The sequence below is a fragment of the Rhinatrema bivittatum genome, chromosome 6 (assembly GCF_901001135.1).
Source record: "Rhinatrema bivittatum chromosome 6, aRhiBiv1.1, whole genome shotgun sequence".
Lineage (NCBI taxonomy): Eukaryota > Metazoa > Chordata > Amphibia > Gymnophiona > Rhinatrematidae > Rhinatrema > Rhinatrema bivittatum.
Window position 1 is genome coordinate 254,885,503 of NC_042620.1, and position 23,805 is coordinate 254,909,307.

General features: G+C 47.3%; 1 protein-coding gene across 3 annotated transcripts in view; it reads left to right on the top strand.

The window, feature by feature from the left end:
• The first annotated feature begins 2,044 nt into the window (after positions 1-2,044).
• The window catches only part of TGFB1I1 (transforming growth factor beta 1 induced transcript 1), a 58,702-nt gene continuing 36,941 nt past the window's right edge, over positions 2,045-23,805 (top strand). The window contains exons 1-4 of one of the 3 annotated variants that reach the window (XM_029606846.1): positions 2,047-2,063; positions 10,573-10,748; positions 10,976-11,052; positions 11,774-11,904. In XM_029606846.1, coding sequence (XP_029462706.1) covers positions 10,979-11,052; positions 11,774-11,904 — 205 coding nt within the window. In that variant the 5' untranslated portion in view covers positions 2,047-2,063; positions 10,573-10,748; positions 10,976-10,978. Of the gene's footprint in view, positions 2,064-2,283; positions 2,533-10,572; positions 10,749-10,975; positions 11,053-11,773; positions 11,905-23,805 lie in introns of those variants that run through there. The other 2 variants (XM_029606845.1, XM_029606847.1) reach the window with 2 other exon arrangements.

Below are 23,805 nucleotides of genomic sequence, written 5' to 3' on the forward strand. Positions count from 1 at the left end.
AATCTGGTCCTTTCAGTTGAAAAGGTCCAAAACCCATCTTGTTGTCACTGTCCCCTCTGCACGGTCCTCAGTGCCTATGATTAGGGTGAGAACTGTGGAAGGGGGTATGCAGAGTGCCTGTGGTAAACTGCCAGCGTTCCGCATTACTGTCAGTGCCGTGGTACTCACACAGGAAACCTGCGTGCCATTGGCCAGCTTAAAAAGAACTTGCAGGCACGCCGGCCGTGGGATGGTGTATAGACATATTCCATCTGCTGAACTCCACAAGGAGGCTCTCTTTGGCACAATACAAATAATAAGAGCACTGGTTGTACATTTTAGAGCTTGAGATCATTCCTGACCTATGCTGGTTTGGGAATGAGGTTCATTCCTATCAAGGTACAGTAGGTGGAAAACAACCACAATGTACTTGTGAGAATGGCAATGCAATTCAGCATTTGTGACCACAACAGTGTGATGGAGGTTAGAGGGAGGGAAGCAGGCAGGGAAAGGGGAGACAAGTGGTTCTTTGGAATGGGAGGGACAAGCCTGGATTTGTCAATAAGTACATTAGTCCTGTGTCTAGGGTGGCACAAATCTGGGATACCGGGCTGGCTGATGATTTGCTACCTTCCAGCTGTGCTGAATTTTACTCAATAGAGGACAGGACAGCCTGATGCTGCCTGATCCTGCCACATGCAGAGAACAGAAGGAAAGAAAATAAACTTGGAGTAGACATAATAGAGTAATAAAGAACTACTGTGCTCTTTATTATTCTGCCCCTCGTCATTCAGGGACAGGATGAGAGGGGTGAGCCTGGAGAAAACAGCAAAGAGGGGGTCATTTTGACTTGGTTAGGAGGGGAGAGGAGAGAGATGCTGGGGGATGAGAGTGGATCAGCTGGGTGGTTTATATCTGTGTGTCAGAGGAGGGAAGGGGCAGAAGGGATTGGTGATGAGTGTGTACATATACCAGAATGGGAGATCGGAGAGAGAGAATACAACGGGTGCAGGACCCAGGCATGGTAGAGACATCTGCCTCCTCCCACCCACTCCCCACCTGCAATTCAGATCCTCTTTCCCTTGGTCTATGCCCTAGATCCTGGAATGTCCCTTCCTTCCTACCTCCCAGATACTGACACCCTTCTTCCCACTCCTCCCTCTCTGTCCCTGATCTTGCCCTCCCCCCCCCCCCTTTACTTGATCTTCCTCTCTCATCCCTGTCCTCTCTCCCTCTTCTTCACCATCACCCCAGTACCCTTTCCTTCTCCCACTCCTTCCCTCATCTCCAGTTCTCTTACCTTCTCATCTCATTTCTGGTCCTCTCTTCCTATCTGCATCCCTGGTCCTATCCTCCTGCACTCCCCATCACTGCGATCCCTTTTCCTCATCCAATAAATTATACAACACCAAGGCTTGAAAACAATTTTATTTTTATAATGTTAAATAAAAGTTGGATGGCCTTTTGGCTAAGATCACATGTAGTATCTATTCTTATCTGTTTAAATAAAAGATGGACATGTTTATCCATGTGCTTCAGATTTTTCAAACCTTTGCTACAGAATCTACCCCTTAGCTGCCGCAGGAAACGATGGGGGCTATGCCTTACACTTTCTACTCGAGTCGCTATTATTGCTCGACCTTACAGATGAGGGAAGGAATAACATCAACAATACCTAGGGTAGCAACCCTCACGAAGGAGGGAAGCTGCATAAATATATATAAATTAAAAAAATTACAAAGGAAAGAAGAAAGATAAGAAAATGAGATGCACATCTCAAAGACTGGGAAATGTTTTTTAAAAAAAAAATGGAAACAATTGGAACATTTGCAATAAAAATGTGATGTTTATATTAACGATGTAAAAACTATAGGCAAATGCGCTGCCAAATTTCTAAGCCGAGATTCTAGCTCTGAGCTGCAGCGGGAGGCTGGGGCCTTGGTTAATAATGCAGTGATGATTGACTTTCTGCTTGTAGTTTGCAAACGCGGACTAGCCTGAAATAACTGCAGTCGCTCTGCATTGGCACCCGAGACACGGAGAAGGCACGGCTACAAATGGTTTACCCCTTCACTTTGTCCCAGGTATGACTGGGGGGGGGGTTGCAGCCTAACGGTCTCCCCCTCCCCCCTCTCTCTTTGTCTGTCTCCTTTCCGTATCGGGGTAACTGCCTGCAAAGACGAACCTCCTGCTAACTTGGGTTTTTTTTTGGTGGTGGTTCCCTCTCCCCTGCCCCCCCCCCCCCCGGTCAGCGTGTGACTCAGGGTAACGGTCTCGCTCACGCTCGCGCGCCCGCCCTCTCTCTTTCCCCTGAAACAGCAGCAGGACGCTGTTTGGCCAGAAATGTGGTTCCCTGCGAGATTCCAGCTTCCTTACATGGTCACTCCCAGCTGGAAGAATGTGTGAGAGCGTCAGAGAGCGCGGGCAGCGGGAGCGCGGGGCGGTGGCTCATTCCCGGAGCCCACCTTCCAGCGACTGGCCGGGCAGGGAACCCCCCCTCCCCGGGGCTGTGGGGGAGACTGCAGGCAGCGGAGGGGAGCATGGACGACCTGGGTAAGGCCGGGGGGGGGGCTGACTGCCTCCCCGCAGGAAGTGTTTTACGAAGTTTCGTGCGCTACCGAGAAAGGGAGAAAATACGGAGGAAATGCAGACAGGGAGTAAGAGAGACGCATGGAAAAGGGGGTGAGAAAGGACAGTGCAGGAGAGAAAACGGAAACAGAAACACATGTGCATGAAAGGATACATTAAAAGAGAGATGGAGAGAACAACGGAGAAAGAGATGCATGCAGGCAGTAAAAGTCAGAGAGAGAGAGAGCAGCCATAAGTGGAAGAGAGGTTACAGAAGGATAGTGGGGAAAAGTGGGCAGACGGTGAAAGATTGAGACGGAGCTTTGATAGTCCTGACTGAAAGTTTAGTAGCCATTGGGCTGAGGGATAGAGGAATATATCTAAGGATAATGCGACTGAGTAGTGGGTGGAAGATACAGATTGGGGAGAAGGTTAGGGGAAATATATTTCAGGATGGCAGGGGTGAGCAGTCAGTCAAATAAATAATAGGGCAGTACTCGCACATGGAAAATTGTCATACCAATAAAGTTATCTGTATCCGCTATATCTCAGAATGATTGTGGGGGGGGGGGGGGGGAGATATATCACAGGAAGGTGAGTAAAAAGTTGGTGAAATCTGTCAGGATACTGGGGGTGGGATGTTGGAGGAGATATGACACAGGATGGTGGGAGTGAGGGATACAGTGATGATATTTGTGGGCCATGTAGCTCAGAACAGTGGGGAAAGATATATTTCAGGATGATGGGCTTGGGTTAGCTCTAACTCTGGGAGTGAGGGGAAATATATTTTCCCTGTACGTACCAGGATCAGTCCAGACTGCTGGGTTATGCCTCCCCTCCAGCAGATGGAGTCAGAGCAAAGCTGAAAAGCACCCCCTAGATATACCGGTGTGCCACCTGCGATCCCTCATATAAAAGTTTGCCTGTGTGTGATGGAAGTGGGGGTAGGTTTGGATGAGGTTAATAGGGGAGGTATGTTGAGTTTTGGGTTCCTTGTCCCTTGACCTGAGCTAGGTGGTAGATTTGGGGAATGGGAAATAGTGGCAGTATATGGGGGCAGGGTTTCTTCTGTCATGGAGCTGATTTGAGAATGAGGTCAACAGACAGCCCAAGTTTGGACTGTTGACTTCGGAGACTGGCAGGGAAGCAGCAGCAATCTCACTTATCTCCTCCTGTTTGTTCTTCCCCCATCCACCCATCATGCTTAACAAATTAAATTATCAAATTGTGCACTGAGTCAGAGCTAAGAAGCAGTGTGGCACATATCAATTATAGTGCCTATAGATTTAAAAATTAAAAAATGTACAACTATGAAATATATGGTACTAATGTACATAATTTACATTATTTTTTAATTAAACTAAGTTGCAAAGTAACATTTTTTAAAATAATATAAAATATATCTACATAGAATATGACAATGAATAAGGACCATAAAGTCTATCTAATCTGCCCAGTTTGCTTCCTGTTACAGTGTCATTGACCACAGTTGATCTCTGGCATTTGTTTAATTTCTGTGTAACTGAAGATCCTCCCTGCTTACACAATGCTTTCTTTTGAATTCTGCTGCTGTTTTTGCCTCCCTCCCTTCCCTTCCACTGAAAGTCCAGTCCATGCATCTGTTACCCTTTCTGTGAAGAAATATTTTCTAACATTACTCCTGTCTCCTTTGAGCCTCATACATGACATCAGGACCCTAGATTTCCATGAAGCTACATCAGGGCCCAACTGGTACTTTTAACCATATGGCAGTATGGAATCCCATGCGGTTCAAGTCGGTTCCTGAGCAGCAAAGGTGGATTTGGATTTAAGAAGCATCCCGAGAAACCACTGATCTCTTCTTCATATCTGTTGGCCCAGATTATCACTGGGAGGATTGATTGGCAGGGGAAGGAGTGAGAATTGGCAGGGTGAGAGGTGGTGAGTTGGCAAAAGGGGGAAGAGGTTGGCAGCAGTGTGAGGTGAACAGCTGGGGCAGAAGGGGTGTTATGAGAGGCACGCCCATCACTAGGCTAACCTGCATCCCATCAGTCACACTCCAAAATCGCAGATACAAGAGGGTCCCCCTCCAGTGACGTGATCAATGTCTTCCTCCGATGAAGTGGCTGCACAGTAGCAGTAGCATAAGGACTTTAGTGGAACGCCAAGCACTGTTGTGATCAACAGTCCAAACAGTGCTGCCTCACACCCTATCAAAACCTACTAAATAAAGATCACTGTACTGAGTTGAAATAAATCACACACTAATATACTCCCCAGTGTGTCTAATCTATGTCTCAAATGAGATTGCCGTGTACACCCTTGTTTATTAAAAATGTATATATATGATACTCAAAAGAACAAACATTTTTTTGAATGGATGGTGGTAGTTTCATATATTATTGAACGGGCTCCATCCAGGTTGCCTCGCAATAGTCTTTTTTTATAATCATAAACTGGCCACCTCCATCATGTTTTTTAATTTATTTTGTACATATTATGGTGCAAACTCCAACAATAAAATTAATTATTTTATATTATGTCTGTTTCATATTGTTTATCGTGTGCCAAACGGCATCTTAAACGCCGCCAGAGTGGAAATAGCTTAAAGAAGTTTCTTTTGTGTTCTAATGTCCGGTATTGCTTGATACAATGGATCCGAAATCCCCTTTTGAGTATCACATATATACATACATTTTTAATAAACAAGGGTGTACACGGCAATATTATTTGAGTCACACCCTATCAAGGCATATCATTGTCCATCTTGCCCAATAGCCCTGGTGAAAAGGAATGGCTTGGGGGAAAATGAGAGAATTGGTTTAGGTGGATGCCTGAAAGGCTCTATAGGGGCAGGCTGACTTGTTTATTTCAGAAGGGGGTAGACAGGGCTTGTGTGTGTGAGAGGAGCTAGGTAGCGGGGCTTGGGTTGTAAGAAAGAGTCTTAGAGTGTGAGTGAGAGAAAGTGTATGTATAGAGAAACATAGAAATGACGGCAGAAAAGGACCAAATGGTCCATCCAGTCTGCCCAGCACGCCCAAGTAGCATCGGCCGTGCTGTGCAGGTTTCCTCCATGCCTAACAGATTCCCAGTTGGGCCCTCATTGGTTGCTGTTTGAATCCACTTCCTATTACCACTTGCCGTTGAAGCAGAGAGCAATGTTGAGTTGCATCAAAAGTATCAGGCTTATTGGTTAAGGGTAGTAACCACCACTTCAGCAAGTTGCCCCATGCTTAATTGTTTCCCCAGACCATAAAAGTCTGGGCCCTCATTGGTTGCTATCCGAATTCAATTCCTCTTTCCTCCTGCCATTGAAACAGAGAGCAATGATGGAGTTGCATCAACAGTATGAAGCTTATTGATTAAGGGTAGAAACTTCCACACCAGCAAGTCACCCCCATGCACTCATTTCTTCATTTCCACAGTGTTTATCCCATGCCCCTTTGAATTCTTTCACTGTTTTCATCTTCACCACCTCCTCTGGAAGGGCATTCCAGGCATCAGCTACCCTCAGTGAAGAAATATTTCCTGAGTTGTCCTCCCTGGAGTTTCATATCGTGACCCCTAGTTCTGCTGATTTCTTTCCATCGGAAAAGATTTGTTGATTGTGCATCATTAAAGCCTTTCAGGTATCTGAAGGTCTGTATCATATCTCCCCTGCACCTCCTCTCTTCAAGTGTAAACATATTTAGATCCTTCAGCCTTTCCTCATATGTCTTCTCATATAGACCCCACACCATTTTGATTGCTCTTCTCTGGACAGCCTCTATCCTGTCTTTGTCCCTTTTGAGATACAGACTCCAGAACTGAACACAAGTGAGGCCTCACCAAGGACCTGTATGAGGGCATTAACTTCTTTTTCTTACTGGTTATTCCTCTTTCTATGCAACCCAGCATTCTTCTGGCTTTAGCTATCGCCTTGTCACATTGCTTCACCAACTTTAGATCTCCAGACACTATTACCCCAAGAACCCTCTCTTGATCCATGCACATCAGTCTTTCATCCTCCATCACATACAGCTCTTTGGATTACTGTACCCCAGATGCATGATCTGCACTTTTTGGCATTGAATCCCAGCTGTCAAGTGTTCGACCATTCTTAAAGTTTTCTTAAATCATTTTTCATTTTCTTTACTCTTTCAGGCATATACACTCTATTGCAGATCTTAGTATCATCCACAAATAGACAAATTTTACCTTCTGTCCCTTCCGCAATGTCGCTCACAAAGATATTGAACAGTACCGGTCCCAATACTGAACCCTGTGGCATTCCACTTAAAATGGTTTTCTCTTCGGAGTACATTCCGTTTACCATTACACTCTGTCTCTTTTCAGTCAACCAGTTTGTAATCCATGCCACTATCTTGGCCTTCATTCCCAAGCTTCTCATTTTATTCACAAGCCTCTTATGCGAGACAGTATAAAAAGCTTTGCTGAAATCCAAGTAGATCACATCGAGTGCTCTTCCTCGATCCAATTCTCTAGTTACCCAGTCAAAAAAATCAATCAGATTTGTCGGACAGGACCTTCCCCTGGTGATCCATGCTGCCTCGAGTCCAGCAACTCACCGGATTGTAGATAGTTCACTATTCTTTCCTTCAGCAGAGTCTCCATTCATTTTCAGTCACCTGTAGTTTCCAGCCTCCTCTCTGCTACCATTCTTGTGAAGCGGGGCTACCAACGCTCTTCTCCAATCCTGCAACACCACTCTTGTTTCCAGGGATCTATTGAACAGGTCTTTCAGAGGACCTGCCAGCGCATCTCTGAGCTCTCTCAGTATCCTGGGGTGTATCTCATCCAGCCCCATGGCCTTGTCCACTTTCAGTTTGCCTAGCTCCTCCCAGACATTCTCTTCTGTAAACGGAGTTTCGTCTACTCCATCCCCATCTATGGTCTTGTTAACCAGTAACGTCCTTTTCCAGGGTCTTCTTTAGTGAATACCGAACTTAAGTATTTGTTTAATATTTCTTCCATTTCTTTGATACTCTCTACACATTGCTCCTTCTCCCCTTTCAATTTCACTATACCACTTCTGACCTCCCTTCTTTCACTAATATATCTGAAAAATGTTTGTCTCCTCGCTTTACCTCTTTGGCCATCTTTTCTTCTGCTTGACCTTTTGCTTTCCTTATTTCTTTCTTCGTCTCCCTCAGTTTTAACAAATATTCTTCACTGTGTTCCATTTTTTGGGATCCTCTTGAATGCTGTTTTTTTTGCCTTTATTTTTTCAGGCACCTCCTTTTTCCTCCTACTCATGTTTTCTTTTCTAACATATAGATTTGTTGCCTTTGTAGTCGCTCCTTTTAACTTGGCCCACTGTTCCACCTCACCCCATTTTCTCCCAGTCTTCCAGTTCTTCCTCCAGGTACGTCCCCATTTCAACAAAGTCCGTATTTTTGAAATTCATAACTCGGGTCTTTGTGTGACTTCTCGGTATCCTATTTGCAAAATTGAACCATACCATCTGATGATCATTGTTGCTCAGATGAGCCCCTACCCGAACATTAGAGACATTATCACCATTACATGAGAGAGAGAGAGAGGATTTATGCTAGTTGAGGAGTGGGGTGAGAAGGATCTTCCTTCCCTGTATCCTATGTCTCCCTTCTCTTCTCCCCATCTTTCTTCCATCACCAGTTCTACTTCCTTATCCCTCCTCTCTCATTTCCTTCTGCTGCTTCCAACTTCAATCCTTCCCTCCCTCTCCATTTCCAATGCTTCTCTCCCTCCCCCATCTCTGATCCGCCCTGCCTTTCTTCTACTATCTCCGAGATGCCATCCCCTTCCTTCTTTTCCTACATTGATCATTAAGTTCCTTTGTCCTTCATTCCAAAAGACTTTAAAAAAAAAAAAAAATTACAAGTCACAGAAGAAAGAAACAGAAAATGACTGTTTCCGAAATGTAAAATAAAATTCCCATTATGTAATATGTAAACGTGCCCCTGAATTTCAGAAACATTGCTGCAGAATTTTCTAACTCTTGCCCCAGGGAACTGGTGGCTGTGTAGAACGTATAATTGCGCACTTTAGATGCAAACACACATATCCTTCCTATCTCTGCCCCCTCCAGCCTGTGCCAGATCCTCAGGTCCCTTATGCAGGTCTGTCTCTGTGTTAAAGCCTGTTGCTGGAGTCTGTGTGTCCGTCTTTCTGCATTTGTGTTTCTGTGTGTTTACTTTACGTTGGTTGCAATTGTATGTACGCTTGCGTCTGTTAAGCCTTTAGGCACCACTGCCCAATTGCAGGCTCCGAGATTCAGTCTCATTTGTCAACCCTGCCCCTTCTATAGAGCAAAAGCAGGCATCAGTGGCTTTTGGCAGCTGTTTCTTCCCAGCTTGCAGGGAGTGAACCAGGGCCTCTGACAAGCGCTTTTTTTTCCTTTCCATGGCTGACAGACATCCTGTCGGAAGCAGGGAGAAAGCGACTGCTGGGGAGTGGCATTCTCATGCCAGCAATGTTAATCGGTTCTTGCACAGATCAGTGGCGAAATAGCAGGGGGCCCATCCCCTTCAAATATTCCATCTGAGCTTTATTCACAACAGAATAATGCTGTCACCAGGGCAGGCCTTATTATTTATTCAGACGCCAGCAAAATTAAATTGCGAACCCCCCTCCATTTAATGATCTTCCAGACAGTCCTCCAGACACTGATATTTGCAAATATTGATTATTGTAGTTCTGGGGTTACCAGCCAGCACCTTGAGATCTTTGCAGATGTTCCAGAATTTGGCTGCCCATATTCTGTCGGGCACAAAACAGTCTGACCGTATACCATCGGTACTGTGCTTACTCCACTGGCTCCCGGTTCGGTTTCACGTACAAGACAAAGCCCTTAGACTGGTTCACCAAATAATTCCCAATAAAGACACTGTGTGGCTTGGTGTGGCCCTACTTTTTTTTATGTTCCTCGGAGAGTGGTAAGATCAGCAAACAAAGGTGGTCAGGGTGTTCCCTCAATAGACTGTGCTCATCTCAGTGCAGCACGTGAAAGAGCAAGCTTTGGAACACGATGCCAGAATCTTTAAAAACGTTTCAAATGCTCTTCATGACGGCATTTGAAATTAAATAATGAACCAGAAGGTTAGATGTATTTTTGTGTATGGGATTATATGTATATACTATGTATGTTTTTAGCTTGTAAATGCACTCTGATCTTTTCTGGAAGGACGGTATATAAAATACCTGTAACTAAACAAATAAATCAACAAATTGTGCTAAATTCTTTTTAAAAATTGTAGGTAGTTTTGGTACCAAATTTATTGTTATAATCCAAAAGTGTTCTTCTGATTGATATTTAGTTTGTACTTACGAGTCTTGCACTTTCTTATGCAAATTTCTAATATTTTTAAAATTCACTTCTGACTTTCCACAGGTATTCCTTGTAATCGTCATTGCCCTTTTTAAGTTAGTTTGTAAACACATGCTTGTAATTTGTGGCATTCTGAGCTTGGGGGCCTTGGTCCAGCAATACCTTCTTCCCTCCTCCAAATTAGGCCTGCGCGTTGACTCTTGAGCACCCCAGGCACACCCTGACAGCCAAGCAATGTGTTTAAGCAAGCTCTCTCTTCCTTAGTGGGTATGGAGTTTAGAGAAGGTTGTAGCTGGGGAGCCTTGCTTCTAGTGCTCCTGTGTCTTTTCCATAATTCTGTGACTCCAGGAGCCCATTCATTTGAGAGAACCCTTTTGATTGTTAGAGAAGCAATTCAATTACCTTTCCAAATCCAAGCTCAAGATGAATTATAAATTCAGGTACGGTTGGCATATATCCCTTCTAAGTTAGTACCTGAGGCAATGGAGGGTAAAATGACTTGCCCAGGGTCACAAGGGGCGTCAGTGGGAGACAGAGCATTTGAACCCTGGTTTCCCTGCTCTAGCCACTTAGACTACCCCCTCCACTCCTGAATGAGATCCACAGCTTTTAGTGATGTCAGGGCCTGAGGAGCAGGTAACTGCGAGAGAAGTCTGTGGCTGCAATCCTTGTGGCTTTTGGAGAAATCTATCGCTTCCATTCTAACTCTGTGTTGGGGGTGGGACTCTGTTTTTCAGATGCTTTGCTTGCAGATCTGGAGACCACTACTTCCCATATCTCCAAGCGGCCTGTCTTGCTCACAGACAGTTTAGAACCCCCTGGACAGGACCGGACCTGTAGTGGGCCTACCAATGGGATCTCAAAGGATGGGTGTGAACCACGGCCACCCCCGCCACCATACAATCCTCAGCAGGTATGATCTGAGATTTTCTGTGCAGAGCATCCCTGTGCAGCGTGTCCATGTATGTAGATCCTGTGTGAGGTCCAAAAGAGATTCACACGTAAATTCCATGCGCATCATCACGAGAGTTGCTTTTCGATCCTGTCTGCATTATCAGAAGGGTCACATGTAGATCCTGTGTGCATTATGATGATGGTTGCTTCTTTCACATTACCTGACCCACACACCTCTCCTCATAGGCAATGAGCCCCGCCATGCCTGCAGACCCTGCTCCTGTCCCCTCTTCCACAGGGGGAGATAAGGATCACTTGTACAGGTAAGATTTGAGCTTTGCACACATCTGAATCATAGATCATCATTTCTGGGGCAGCTTCTAGCCTTCGCTCCAGCTTAAACATATCAGCATGTAAAACAGGAGCAGAGATGCATAAAGCCAATAAAAAACCCAAAATAATGATGGCAACAAATGTGATTCAATGAACCATTAAAAGTCTTTCAGAGACTATCTAAAACAGTGTGCAGAATCATGAACATGATCAGCCTTACAGTACTTTAATCCTAAGTCATGACTTTCTTGTGTTATTAGTGGGATCTGAATATGTTTAGAAAGCTGGGTCTGATCTTGTTCATGATTTCCAATACTGTTCATAATAGTCCCTGAAAAAACCTTTTTTTTTATTCGTTGAGTCACATTTGTTGCCATCACTGTTTTGTTTTTCTGTATTCATTGCTTACATCTAATAGTGTGATATCTGCCTACAGGAGTGAAAAAATATTTAGAAGACTTGGGTGTTAGTCAAAAAGTTTTAGGAACTGGGGAAGATTTTCATTTATGACTGTTTTTTTGTTTTGTTTTTTTTGCTTAATTTTCCTTCATTCAAGGAATGAAAGGAACATTAGAACAGAAATATGAGTAATCTAAATTATTTTATTTAACTGCCAGCTGAAAATAGCGGAAGGCATGTTTTTCCTAGTACAACGACTTTAAGCTGCGTTTCTCTAATTTATATTTTTTTGTTTAATAATTGTTCTTCCAGCACTGTGTGCAAACCCCGGACCCCTAAAGGGAAGGATCAGCTGCCTTTTTCTTCCTCTGTCCTGGGAGGAGGTCTGTGTGAACTGGACCGCCTGTTGCAAGAGCTGAATGCCACACAATTTAATATAACAGGTACACAAGGACAGGATATGGGAGCGGTAATAGAGGGCATGCTTCCTGATTTGCAAAGCTGACACAGCACAAGGATGTATTGCTGTTTATCATTTTGAACTAGTTTAGCTTTTACTAGGAAATAAAGGTGAAAAGTTCCTTTCCGTGTCTTTTTACCAGTAAAATCAGGCCTAGTGCCTTGGGCAGGGGAGTGATATTGGGAGGCATTGCCCTCTCCCTCCACCTCCAGTTTTGAACCTGTGGTTCCCCCTCCTACTGTGCTCTCCTCTTCCCACTGTGTCCAGTGAGTAGGAGAATAGACCATGTTTGCCTCTTCTATTGGCCTGCTCCATTCTTGCAGGACCCGCCAGCACCACACATTCAGACCACCAATCTGAACTCAGCTGCCAAAGCAGGAAGGCATGTCACAAAGCAACATTCTCGTCCTGCTTGTCAAAGCGGGAAATTTGTTAGGAAAAAGTTGAAGACTTTATTGTTTAAGGAAGTCTTTAGCTGATAGGTTTTATTGAAAAAGTATTATATGTTTATATGTGAATTTACTGCTGTATGTTAAGGTATGATCCACTTAGAATTGATTATTTTTATTATAAGTGGAGAAAAAATGTTTTAAATAAATAAGGAGGATTGGGGTAATAGGGTTGAGAGAGGATTCTGCATGGGGGTCGAGGAAGAGAGAGAATGTAGTGAAGTGTAAGAAATAGGGTGCTAGAAGGATTGGGGGGTAAAGTGAGAGTAGGGTGTGGAGGGGACAGACAAAGGATTGTGTAAGGGGCAGGGATAGTTTCCTGTGAGGCATGGGGAGGAGAAAAGGAGACCCATAATAACTGGATGTCTCCCAAAATCATCATGCTGCAGGGGACCCTAAATAAGATACTCAGATGCTAAATAAGTTAGACCCAGGCTGCTTTTGGTCAAAGGAAGAGGCAAGAAAACACAGAGCGAGAGGGAGTGAAACAGGAATAGATACAATAGGGAGCTTAGAATCATTTAAACGATAACTAATCAGGAAAAAGAGCTCCACACCCTGCAGAGACTCTAAGCTAAGCAATTATAAGATGACACAGGGTTGCAGCGTAACAAAGAAACATACATACACTGCAGAAGCAGAACACTCCCCTCTTGGTATTGTAGATACCACTATTTTGAAACATGCAAATCAAATAACTACCAAAAACATGCAATGGTCCATAATGTTCAAGTATTTTATGAAATATAAGGAGCATTTTCTCCGTGACAGGTCTGATGGATGTCTTCACTTATCCTTGTTTTGCTGTCTTGAATTCTTTAGTGTAAGCCTCTTGCTGTACACAACGCGGATGACTTTCTCTGAATGTGAGAATTAATCAACTGTGTGGCTTTGTACAGAAATGCATTTGATGTACTGTCCAGGGTCTGTGGGCAGATTTCTGTGTCCAATATAGGATTCACAAGCTCACAACTGGGAGTCTATCATTGCTCTTTCTGAGGGACTCAGGTCCAGTTAGACATATTATCTGCATCAGTTGAGCTGCTTAGATAGACTTTGTGGCATGGTCCACTGGGTTCTGATTGGTGAGCATATAATGCCACTGTTCCAGTCACATTGAATTCCTGATGCACTCGACTCTGTTGCTCACATATACATAGAATCTTCTGGTTTGATTGTATATGTGTTACGCGCCCCACCCGCGGTTATCCCGCGCACGGGACCGCTTACTTTCGGGGTCACACATTGGGTCCCGGTCCTGTCTCCCTTGAGGCCCTTGCAAGTCCAGCTAGGCCCCGGCGTCCCATGCCGAGCCTCACGCCAGGCCTCGGCATCTCAGCAGCTAGCCACGCCCCTATGCACGTGCGGACCAGCCGCCCTGATGTAGATTCCAGGGTGGGGCCTAGTTTCGCGGCGCACCCTGATGGAACTCATGTTATAAGGAAGTTCCTGGTCTCACTTCCTTGCCTTGGCAATCAGATCGGTTTGTTCCTGAGATTGCCCTTGCTCGTGTTCCTGCTTGCCTGTTCCTAGTCTCGTTCTAGGATCCTTCTGTTGCAGTTCCATTCCTGCTTGTACCTGCTCCTTGCCTGCTTGTTCCTGTGTTCGTTATTCGTTTCCCTGGTCTTACCTCGGACTGACTTCTGGTAAAGACCTCAGCTTGTTCCTGACCTGCCTGCCGCCTGCCAAAGACCTCAGCTTGTTCCTGACCTGCCTGCCTGCCTGCCACCTGCCAAAGACCTCAGCCTGCTCTTTGACCCTACCTGACCTCTGGATCTTGACCCTTGCTTCGTTGACCACTCCTCAGACTGATTCTTGGACTTTGGCCCTGCTCGCCTGACCCTGCTTGATTCTGGCTCTATCCCTAACTTTGTCCTCATCAACTCTATTCTGGTTCGCTCTCTTCCAACCTGTTCCCAGCTTCGAACCCGATAGCGCTCTCCCAGTGTCTGTGAGCATGCCAGACTCTGACTCTCCCAGGAGACCCTGCGAGGCCCACCTAAGACCCCCCGGCTCCTCCCGGGGGGACCTCAGGCTTCCAGTGGTGAAGACCTACACTGCCTCTATCTCCTTCCGTGCTCCGCCCCTGTGGCCAGTCCCTGTACTGCCACAGGACAGGGGTCCACCCCCGAGCGCAACAGGTTGCCAAGGCCATGGACTCGGCGGAGTCTCCTGCCTCCAGGGCCCTACCAGGACTGGCCGCTACCATAAAGCAACATCACCAAGCCTTGGAGACTCTAGCTTCTTCAGTGGAGAAGCTACGCTCTCAGCTACAAGAGACTGCTATGGCCAACCCTGTGGGCCTCCCGTCCACTATGCTTCCTAGAGCAACTCTGGCACTCCCTGCTCCCCTAGATTCAATGGAGATCCATGCTCTTGTCATGGCTTTCTTAATCAGTGCTTTATGCAATTTGCTCTCCAGCCTTCCTTGTTCTTGAAGGAGATTTATTTATAGCTTTTATATACCGAAGTTCAAGTAACAGGGTTACTTATCAGTTCAGTTTACATTCAACAAGCACGCGAACAATGACAACAATTGTCTTACATTGAACAGGGAATCAAACAACTTGGATGAACATAACTTGGAAGAACCAGAGAAATAAAGAGTAGTAGTAGCTGGACTTGTGGGGTAGCAAGCCTGCAGGTAGGGGAGGGATGGCTGAAGGGGGGGAGGAGGGAAAGGTGAAACTATCGATTTATTAATAAATGGGAAGTATACTTAGGGGAAGGCCCTGGGTGATGGCAGTCCGAGAAGCTGTGGAGGCTCCGTGATGTTATGGGAAAGCTTGGCAGAACAGAACAGGGTCCGTGATGTTATGGGAAAGCTTGGCAGAACAGGAGATCACGAAGGTCACCTTTATCCTGTCCCAGTTGGAAGGGAGGGCCCTGGCATGGGCCTCTCCCTTGTGGGAGCATTCTGATACCATCCTCTCCAAGATGTCTGACTTCATTGCTCTCTTCAAGCAGACCTTCGGAGATCCTGCTCGGATGGCTATTGCCCGTCACAATCTACTCCATCTCCGTCAAGGGTCAAGGACCCTCTCTGAATACACGGTGAAGTTCCGAACCTTGGCCACAGAACTTGAGTGGCAAGAGAATTGTCTACAAGCCATCTTCCTAGATGGACTCTCGTCTGCTCTAAAAGATGAGCTCTCCGTCCGTGAGACTCCCACGTCTCTAGAGGACCTGATCTCGCTTGCAGGAAGGATCGCTCATCACCTCCGGCAAAGACGTCTAGAAGTAAAGGCTCCACGCTCTTCTCCAGTATGGCCTGCAAGTGTACCATGCACCCCTGCAAGGAACATAACACTATCACCTTCCTCCATGGTGGAACCCATGGAGGTAAATTGGGGACAGCTGTCTCCCACTGAACATCTCTGCCGTAGAAAAGAAGGGCTTTGCCTTTACTGTGGCACTTCTGGTCATCGTCTGCAGTGCTGCCTGGTTCGTCCGGGAAACTGCAATACCTGAGCCTGGCGGGGGTCCCAAACTTGGGCGCAACTGTTACTGGCCCTCAACTCCTGCTTCCAGTATCCCTGGGCATCAAGACCCACACGTTTGCCACCACTACCCTTATTGATACCGGTGCGAATGGCAGTTTCATTATGGACGATATCGTCAAAATCTTGGGAATACCTCTTCAACCATTAGAGGTGAGTCTCCGTATCGCTTCCATTCAAGGAGAACATCTTTCCAGTCTCATCACCCATCAGACTGTGCCTATTTACATGTCGGTGGGCACACTCCATAAAGAGGAAACATCCTTCTACGTGTTGAAACGCTCAACGCATCCGGTAATTCTGGGGTTGCCTTGGCTCCAGACTCAAGAACCCCAGTTCGACTGGCAATCCCTGCAGCTGATACAGTAGGGTCCGAAATGCCAAGCTACCTGTCTCCAGCCGATGTCTCCCATGATCCCGGTCTTGAAGTCCACTACACTTCCTGTAGTGGACAAGGCAACCCCAGAATCACGGACCTTCCTGGTCTGCCTCCGCAGTACATGGAGTTCAGTGATGTATTCTCAAAACAGAAAGACACTTTACCTCCGTTACGTAAGTTCAACTGTCCCATTGAATTGCTGCCGAGCACGATGCCTCCCAAAGGCAGAACCTATCCCTTGTCACAGCCTGAGACGCAGGCTATGTCAGAGTACATAAAAGAAAACTTGGAAAAGGGCTTTATCCGACCATCTGATTCGCCCGCAGGAGCAGGGTTCTTCTTTGTGAAGAAAAAAGATGGTGGACTCCACCCTTGCATTGACTGTCGGGGCCTTAATGCCATAACGCGCAAGGACCGTTATCCACTACCCCTTATCAGTGAATTATTTGATCTCCTCAAGGGCGCTAAAGTATTTACCAAGTTGGATTTGAGAGGTGCGTACAATTTAGTACGCATCCAACCTGATGACATCTGGAAGACAGCGTTTAATACGAGGGATGATCATTATGAATATGTGGTCATGCCCTTCGGACTATGTAATGCCCCAGCCGTCTTTCAGCGTCTCATGAATGAGATCTTCAGGGACCACCTGTACAAGTTTGTTGTCATCTACCTTGACGGCATTCTAATATTCTCCAAGGACATTGAAACTCACCATGAACATGTTCGTACTGTCCTTCAACGATTACGAGAAAATCATCTCTACAATAAACTAGAAAAGTGTCTATTTGAACGTACTCGTTTACCCTTCCTAGGGTACATAATATCTGACTCTGGTTTTTCCATGGACCCGAAGAAGGTCCAAGGAATCCGTGACTGGCCTCAGCCAGTTGGGCTTCGAGCCTTACAACGGTTTCTAGGCTTCACCAACTATTATTGGAGCTTCATTGCTAATTACTCTTCCATAGTCGCCCCACTTACATCGATGACTAAGAAGGAGGCCAACATCCGAGTCTGGACACCGAAAGCCATCGCGGCCCTCCAGAGGCTCAAAGATGCCTTCAGCTCTGGCCCGTGTCTCCATAACCTGGATCCCAAACATCCATTTATAGTCGAAGTAGATGCCTCAGCTATCGGAGCCAGGGCCGTCTTAAGCCAATACTTGTCCATGGGCAAATCAACTCCTTGTTCCTTCTATTCGCACAAGTTCACCCCCACAGAACAATGCTACACAGTTGGCAATCGTGAACTACTGGCAGTGAAGTTAGCCCTTCAAGAATGGTGCCCCTGGTTGGAAGGTGCACAGTACAAATTCACTATATTCACGGATCACAAGAATTTAGAGCACCTAAAGGAAGCCCAGCTTCTAAATCCCCGGCAGGCCTGCTGGGCCTTGTTTTTTGAGAGATTCGACTTTAATCTCTGTTTCCGTCCTGGTTCAAAAAATCAGCGAGCTGACACGCTGTCTCGATCCTTTGAACCCGAAGACCTTCCAGAAGTTCCTAATTATATCATCGATCCTGCCTGTATATCCCTAGCGGCAACCACCACGGTTCCAGTCGGGAAGACTGTTGTTCCTCGCCGACTCCGAGAACGGGTCTTAAAGTGGGCCCATGACTCAAAGCTAGCAGGCCACCCTGGCCGTGCCAGGACACTAGAGATGCTACACTGGCATTATTGGTGGCCTACTATGGTACAAGACTCGTGGAGTTATATGGACTCTTGTCCCACCTGCGCACAACAAAAGCCGCCCACAGGAAAGCCCTGGGGCTTGCTACAGCCACTCCCAGCGCCTACGGAACCCTGGTCCAGTATTTCAACAGATTTCATCACGGATCTTCCTCCATCACAAGGCAACATGCTGATTTGGGTCGTAATCGACCACTTCTTGAAGATGGGACACTTCATCCCGTTACCGAGTCTTCCATCAGCCCCGGAACTCGCAAAACTTTTCTTGAGAAACATCTTTTGACTTCATGGGCTCCCCAAGGAGATTGTCTCCGATCGGGGACCACAGTTTGCCACCAAATACTGGTGCTCCCTATGACAGAAATTCAGTATTTCCTTGAGCTACACCTCGGCCTATCACCCTCAGGCCAATGAGCAGACCGAAAGAACGAATCGGACCTTGAAAGCATTCCTACGCTCAATCGTCAATGACCAACAGAATGATTGGTCAGACCTCCTCCCTTGGGTCGAGCTGTCACATAATACTCATCTCGCAGCAGCCACCAATGTGTCTCCCTTTTCAGTGGTCTTTGGAAGGCAGCCCCGTCTGCCCCTTCCTGTTCCTGTTTCGGTTCCATCTCCTGCAGCACAATCTATGGCTCAAACCATCCGCCAAGTATGGACCCAAGTAAGAGAACGTCTCTCACAGGCTGCTGAGCACGCTAAACGCACCTCTGATCTCCATCGACGAACTTCTCCACTCTTCCGACCTGGACAGAAAGTTTGGCTGAGTGCCCGCCATATTCATCTCCGACTTCCATCTCATCGGCTGGCCCCGAAGTATATCGGTCCATTCCCAATCATCAGAAGAGTGGGAGTTGTTTCCTATCAGCTCCAGCTTCCCCAGTCCATGGGCATCCACAACATGTTCCACGTGTCCTTGCTGAAGCCTCTTGTCCTATCATGGCCCTCTCGCAAAGAACCTCCAGCTCCACGCGTCTCGGCAGAACCCCATACTTCTCTAAAGGTAAGAGAGGTACTAGATGTCCGTCGACGTCGAGGCAAATGGGAGTATCTCCTCGCTTGGGAGGGCTATGGAGCCGAGGAGAATTCGTGGGAACCCTCTCAGAATATCCTTGACAAGGATGTCCTGAAGACCTTCCATAGACAGAATCCTGAGAAACCCTAGCCACGTAGGGGGAGGCCTAGAAGGGGGGTACTGTTACACGCCCTACCCATGGTCGTCCCGCGCACAGGACTGCTCACCTTCGGGGTCACACAGCGGGTCCCGGTCCTGTCTCCCTCGCGGCCCTTGCAAGTCCAGCTAGGCCCCGGCGTCCCGCGGCGGCGGTCACTGGGCCTTCAGTTGCGCGTCGAGCCTCACGCCAGGCCTCGGCGTCTCAGCAGCTAGCCATGCCCCTACGTGCGTGCGCAGACCAGCCTCCCTAATGTAGGTTCCCGGGCAGGGCCTAGTTCCACGGCGCACCCTGATTGAACTCATCGGGTCGGTTTGTTCCTGAGATTGCCTTTGCTCATGTTCCTGCTTGCCTGTTTCTAGTCTCGATCCAGGATCCTTCTGTTCCAGTTCCATTCCTGCTTTTACCTGCTCCTTGCCTGCTTGTTCCTGTGTTTGTTGTTAGTCTCCCTGGTCTTACCTCGGACTGACTTCTGGTAAAGACCTCAGCTTGTTCCTGACCTGCCTGCATGCCTGCCTGCCGCCTGCCAAAGACCTCAGCTTGTTCCTGACCTGCCTGCCACCTGCCAAAGACCTCAGCTTGCTCTTCGACCTTGCTTGACCTCTGGATCTTGACCCTTGCTTTGTTGACCACTCCTCGGACTGATTCTTGGACTATGACCCTGCTCGCCTGACCCTGCTTGATTCTGGCTCTGTCCCTAGGCTTATCCTCACCAACTCTATTCTGGTTCGCTCTCTTCCAACCTGTTCCCAGCTTTGAACCCGATAGCGCTCTCCCAGAGTCTGTGGGCACGCCGGACTCCGACTCTCCCAGGAGATTTTGCGAGGCCCACCTAAGTCCCAGCGGCCCGGGTCCCTACTGGCTCCTCCTGGGGAGTCCTCAGGCTTCCAGTGGTGAAGACTTACACTGCCTCTGTATCCTTCCGTGCTCCGCACCCTGTGGCCAGTCCCTGTCCTGCCACAGGACAGGGGTCCACCCCTGAGCGTAACAATATGTAGCCTGGCACTACTTTGCTCTCGGTGTAGAACTTGAGTGTGCTTTCATTAGGTTGGCACTGTTGTAGGCCATTTTATGAAGCCTTAGATTGGCCTTAGCTAAGAGTGACTACTACTTCTGTAGAGATGAACTTTAATCCATCATCCACATTGAAGTCTCTTTCTACAAATTGTCTGGCATTTGTACCATACTTCTCCTCTTCTCCTTGTACTGTCCTCCTGAGTCCATAGATAGACACTGGAGGTGATGGATTGTTGCTGAAACATGCACACATATCCTATACTTAATCTTATTGCTCATGTGTTGTCTTGGTATCGCAAGAATATTAGATAGTTTCTGTAGTCTTCATGGATAGTGAAACGGTAGAACATCTGTTGGATGTTGATCATGATGGCAATGAGCTCTTTCCTGAAACAAATTAAGATTCCCAAGAGATTGTTGGCTGAGTTGGGCCCAGTGAGGAACACATTGTTCAGAAAGACTCCTTGAAAATGGGCGCTTGAGTCAAATACAATTCTGATTTGACCTGGTTTCTGAGGATGGTACATGCTAAAGATAGGCAGATGCCAGCATTGTTCACGTTCCTTCAGAGAAAGCTGTCACCAAATGACTGTTATTGAACATGTCCTTCATAAAGGTCACAAAGTGATCCCTTATCTCTTGCTTCTTTTCAAGGCTAAAATATAATGAGCTATGCTGTGAAATAAGCTGTTCTTTGTTGTTGGAAAGTTGGTGTCTGATGTAACGCTCATGGGAATAGTGGACCTTTGGTGCTGTGCTGTGATTGGCGCCGCCCACTAGGCCCATACTGATAGCTGGTGGAAAATCCCGGTGGCGGGAATGGCTGGAGCTTCGCCTATACCAGCTGCCACCCCTGCAGGTTCAGCCCTTGGGTTCTGGCGGCCAGCAGATCTTAGGTAGGTCCCTAGGGCAGTACAGGAGTGAGAGTCCAAGGCCAGGTGAGGGTCGGGGCTGGTAGAAGACAGCAGAGATAGATGACAAGCCAAGGATTGGGGCAGACAGCAGAGACGGATAACAAGCCAGAGGTTGGAGCAGGCAGCAAATGAGGCTGGGTCAGTTCCAAAGCAGAAGGTCAGGTCCAGGAAGCACTCAAGGAAAGTCAGGGTCCAAGTCAGGGTCAGAATCCAGAAAGACAAGCCGATAAGGACAAGGCAAAGGTCAAGAAAGACAAGACAACTGCTAGGGCATGGGCAAGGCAGGAAAAAGGCACGAACAAAACAGGAACAAAGCACGAACAAAACAGGAACAAGACACAGGAAAAGCAACACGGACTGGAAGACAAGGCACACCAGTGAACCTGTTGCTGAGGTGTCGGATAATGTCCAGGCCAGCCTTAAATAGGGAAGGGCAGTAGATGTCATCAAAGGGCACCGCAGGGAATTTTCTGCTACAATCCCTTTAAGAACAAGCACGTCGAGTGCATGCGCCTAGAGGGAGCCTGGAGGAGCAGCGGATCAGCATGTGAGCCACATGGAGCGGCCTTTGGAGTCTGAGGTGGCAACTTAGCCATAGGAGGCCTCAGGTGGCGTTGAGAGTGAGAAAGGCGGCTCGCATGTCCCTACTGCAAGCTGCCGATCTTAATAGTACACTCCCCTCCAGAGCCCCCTCAACTGTCGCCTGGGCTTCTTGGGGAATCTCTTGTAGAATTCTGTTATAAATTGGGGGGGCTTGTAGATTGGAGGCCGACTCTCCCTCTGGGCCATAGGCTTTTCAGGCAATGAGATATTGTAGCTAGTTTCGAGCTTTGTGAGCGTCCAGAATTTCCTATACTACTTCTGTGGCTACTTCAGTGGCCTTGAGCGGCGGCCTACCAGGCCAAGGAACATCACTGGTTTGAGTAAAGAGACGTAGAATATGTCATGTACTCTCAGAGAGGGTGTTAACCAGGGTCTATAGGCTACAGGATCTGGCAGTTGCATCACAGGAAAAGGCCCAATAAAACATGGCGCGAACTACATGGAGAGCATCTTTAGTCAGAGATTCTTGATACTCAGCCAGACGACTTCCTGGGTGCAAAGGATGTGTAGGGCAATGTCTTTTATCAGGTTGCACCTTGGAGCACTTGGCTGCTTGATCCAGGAGATGGTGGGTCTTTAGTTATAACTTTTAGAGCTCTTACCCCCTTAAGGTCAGAGCTGGGAACTGGCTTGGGTATCCGGAGATGGCATCCAAAGTCAATGAAAAAGGGTGAAGAGCCTGTAGAACTGTTTATATGATTATTATGGGCAAACTCAGCCCATGGGAGCAGGGAGGCCAAATGATACTGTTTTTGGTTTACATAGGCATGTAGAAATGCCTTGAGACCCTGATTCACCCACTAAGTCTGACCGCTGCTTTGGGGATGATAGGTGGAGGTGAAGTCTAGTGTGATTCCAAACTTCTGGAATAAACTTTTCCAATAATGAGTGGTAAACTGAACCCCTCAGTCTGAGAGAATGTGGCAGGGTAATCTAGGCAGACGAAAGATATGTTGCATGAAAGGTCTGGCCAATTCGGGCGTGAATGGAAGGCCAGGGAGAGGAATGATGTGCGCCATTTTAGAGAATCTATTCACAACCACCCAGATGGTAGAATTGCGACTAGAAAGGGGAAGGTCAGAGATGAAATTAGTGGCCACATGGGTCCAGGGTTCTGTGGGGGCTGGCAGTGGCTGTAACAACCACCATGGTTGTGCACTGACACTTTTCTGCATGGCCACTAGTAGTGTTGGACAATAAATTTCAATGTCCGGGTGACGTCAGGATGACCAGATAGACAGGAGTCATGTGCCCACTCAAGCACTTTCTGTTGTAGATGCCGGGGGGGGGGGGGGGATAGTGTAGGTGGCTGCAACCACAATTTTGGCTGGATCAATAATATGCTGCAGAGATTCCAGTGTTCCTTCAGTATCAAATGACTGGGAGAGAGAATCAGCTTGATGGTTCTTGTCAGCGTGGCGGTACTGCAACTCAAAATCAAAGCGATTGAAGAACAAGGACCAGCAAACTTGCCTGGGGTTTAATCTCTGAGTGCACCAAATGTCCAAGGTTTTTATGATACTTAAGGATGGATATTGGGTGTTTGGCTCCTTCCAGCAGATGTTGCCATTCTTCTCCTGTGCCAGCTTGACTGCTAGGAGCCCATGGTCTCCTATGGTATAGCAGGCCACAAGTTAGTCCTGGGGGAATTCTGCATTACTGCAGAGCACTGAATTTGCATAGAATTGCCAAATTCTGCGCAGAAAATGGTACAGGAGACCCCGACATGCAGCAAACGGAGCACACTGTTCATGACGAAGATGAAGGCCTCTGGTGCGCCATTCATGGTGAAGATGAAGGCCCCGGCATGCCGCAAACGGAGCGTGCGCACCATTCGCGGCGAACATGAAGGCCCCCGCATGCCTCTGGGCACACTCCACTCGCGGCAAAGATGAAGGCTTTGGTGAGAATGAATATATGTAGAGAGGTGTGAGTGTGTGTGAGAGGGGGGAGGGGAGGGGGACGGGTGTGAGAGAAGGGAGGGGTGTGAGGGAGTGGAGGAGTAGGGAGTGTGAGGAGGGAGGGGGTATGAGGAAGGAGGGAAGGGGGAGAGATGGGGAGGGAGTATGAGAGAGACCAGGGAGGGTGGGTGTGAGAGAGAGCAGGGGGGTGTTTGAGTGTGGGTGCCAGAGAGAGGGAGCCTATATGAGGAGATTGT